The 2,500-nt window shown below is 46.7% G+C and overlaps 1 protein-coding gene across 1 annotated transcript in view; it reads left to right on the top strand.

Annotated features, from left to right (window-relative positions):
- ipo11 (importin 11) overlaps window positions 1-2,500 on the top strand; it is a 76,008-nt gene that overhangs the window by 31,469 nt on the left and 42,039 nt on the right. Inside the window, exon 9 of the mRNA XM_053236146.1 lies at window positions 1-61. This exon is cut by the window's left edge and continues 10 nt beyond it. Coding sequence (XP_053092121.1) covers window positions 1-61 — 61 coding nt within the window. The remainder of the gene's footprint in view (window positions 62-2,500) is intronic.

Genomic DNA, 2,500 nt, shown 5'->3' with positions numbered 1-2,500 from the left:
GGGTGCAGCTCACGCCTGCAGAGAGAAACTGGAGAAGATCATCATCCTCTACACTAAAGTCGTACGCTGCAGTATTTCCTTTCACTTCCACACACATTATTACACTAAACTAATAATAATAAAGTCATTAACATGTTTAAAATGTAGTCAAGGTTATTTTAAGGTCACTGGGTGTAAATATAATTTATAAATCTAAGAAAGTTCCATTTAGTTACAGTTGAAATTTTTATTTGAAAAAATGATTTTGATATTTATTTAATAATTTAATGCTGAATTGTTCCTTAAGAAACAAAGTAAAAATAATTTACAAAATAAAAGTAACTAAATTTGAGTAAATTTGGTGTGAAAACTTTAATATTTTTTGAAACCTTTCATTTTAATTTCATTCAGTTTAAAAAATTAATCAGTTCCATTTAAATAAATCAAAAATGAAATAAAATAAATCAAACTTTAAATAAGAAATAATTTTACTCAGTTATGCTGCGATAGTAATTTAACGCAATTTGGCTGAAAGTTTAATCCACAGCTAATTTTTTTTGTCATCATCATTAATTAATAAATAAGCGTCTCAGAATAGAGTTCACAAGTACGACAAGAAAACTTATCGTCTCGGCTGTCTCAGCAGTGCATTATGGGACAGTGCGCTAGTTAAACACATTGAATTAGCTGTCTAAAGCGTGAGCGAGGGTGTGTTAGAGGCGTGTTAGAGGCGTGTTAGAGGCGTGTTATAGGCGTGTTATAGGCGTGTTAGAGGGGTGTTAGAGGGGTGTTAGAGGCGTGTTAGAGGCGTGTTAGAGGGGTGTTAGAGGGGTGTTAGAGGCGTGTTAGAGGCGTGTTAGAGGGGTGTTAGAGGGGTGTTAGAGGCGTGTTAGAGGCGTGTTAGAGGGGTGTTAGAGGCGTGTTAGAGGCGTGTTAGAGGGGTGTTAGAGGCGTGTTAGAGGCGTGTTAGAGGCGTGTTAGAGGGGTGTTAGAGGCGTGTTAGAGGCGTGTTAGAGGGGTGTTAGAGGGGTGTTAGAGGGGTGTTAGAGGCGTGTTAGAGGGGTGTTAGAGGGGTGTTAGAGGCGTGTTAGAGGGGTGTTAGAGGCGTGTTAGAGGGGTGTTAGAGGCGTGTTAGAGGGGTGTTAGAGGCGTGTTAGAGGGGTGTTAGAGGTGTGGTATAGGGGTGTTAGAGGGGTGTTAGAGGCGTGTTAGAGGGGTGTTAGAGGCGTGTTAGAGGCGTGTTAGAGGGGTGTTAGAGGCGTGTTAGAGGGGTGTTAGAGGCGTGTTAGAGGCGTGTTAGAGGCGTGTTAGAGGGGTGTTAGAGGGGTGTTAGAGGGGTGTTAGAGGTGTGTTAGAGGTGTGGTATAGGTGTGTTAGAGGCGTGTTAGAGGCGTGTTAGAGGGGTGTTAGAGGGGTGTTAGAGGGGTGTTAGAGGGGTGTTAGAGGCGTGTTAGAGGGGTGTTAGAGGGGTGTTAGAGGCGTGTTAGAGGGGTGTTAGAGGGGTGTTAGAGGGGTGTTAGAGGGTGTTAGAGGTGTGGTATAGGTGTGTTAGAGGTGTGTTAGAGGGGTGTTAGAGGCGTGTTAGAGGCGTGTTAGAGGCGTGTTAGAGGGGTGTTAGAGGGGTGTTAGAGGCGTGTTAGAGGGGTGTTAGAGGCGTGTTAGAGGGGTGTTAGAGGCGTGTTAGAGGCGTGTTAGAGGGGTGTTAGAGGCGTGTTAGAGGCGTGTTATAGGCGTGTTAGAGGCGTGTTAGAGGGGTGTTAGAGGGGTGTTAGAGGCGTGTTAGAGGGGTGTTAGAGGGGTGTTAGAGGGGTGTTAGAGGCGTGTTAGAGGCGTGTTAGAGGGGTGTTAGAGGGGTGTTAGAGGCGTGTTAGAGGGGTGTTAGAGGCGTGTTAGAGGCGTGTTAGAGGCGTGTTAGAGGGGTGTTAGAGGCGTGTTAGAGGCGTGTTAGAGGGGTGTTAGAGGCGTGTTAGAGGCGTGTTAGAGGCGTGTTAGAGGGGTGTTAGAGGCGTGTTAGAGGCGTGTTAGAGGGGTGTTAGAGGGGTGTTAGAGGGGTGTTAGAGGTGTGTTAGAGGGGTGTTAGAGGGGTGTTAGAGGCGTGTTAGAGGGGTGTTAGAGGGGTGTTAGAGGTGTGTTAGAGGGGTGTTAGAGGCGTGTTAGAGGGGTGTTAGAGGCGTGTTAGAGGGGTGTTAGAGGTGTGGTATAGGGGTGTTAGAGGGGTGTTAGAGGGGTGTTAGAGGCGTGTTAGAGGCGTGTTAGAGGGGTGTTAGAGGCGTGTTAGAGGGGTGTTAGAGGCGTGTTAGAGGCGTGTTAGAGGCGTGTTAGAGGCGTGTTAGAGGGGTGTTAGAGGGGTGTTAGAGGCGTGTTAGAGGGGTGTTAGAGGGGTGTTAGAGGTGTGGTATAGGTGTGTTAGAGGTGTGTTAGAGGGGTGTTAGAGGCGTGTTAGAGGCGTGTTAGAGGCGTGTTAGAGGGGTGTTAGAGGGGTGTTAGAGGTGTGTTAGAGGGGTGTTAGAGGCGTGTTAGA

Source organism: Pangasianodon hypophthalmus, chromosome 8 (assembly GCF_027358585.1).
Source record: "Pangasianodon hypophthalmus isolate fPanHyp1 chromosome 8, fPanHyp1.pri, whole genome shotgun sequence".
NCBI classification, from domain to species: Eukaryota; Metazoa; Chordata; class Actinopteri; order Siluriformes; family Pangasiidae; genus Pangasianodon; species Pangasianodon hypophthalmus.
The sequence above is the reverse complement of the archived record's forward strand: the minus strand, read 5'-3'. Positions and strand labels throughout refer to the sequence as shown.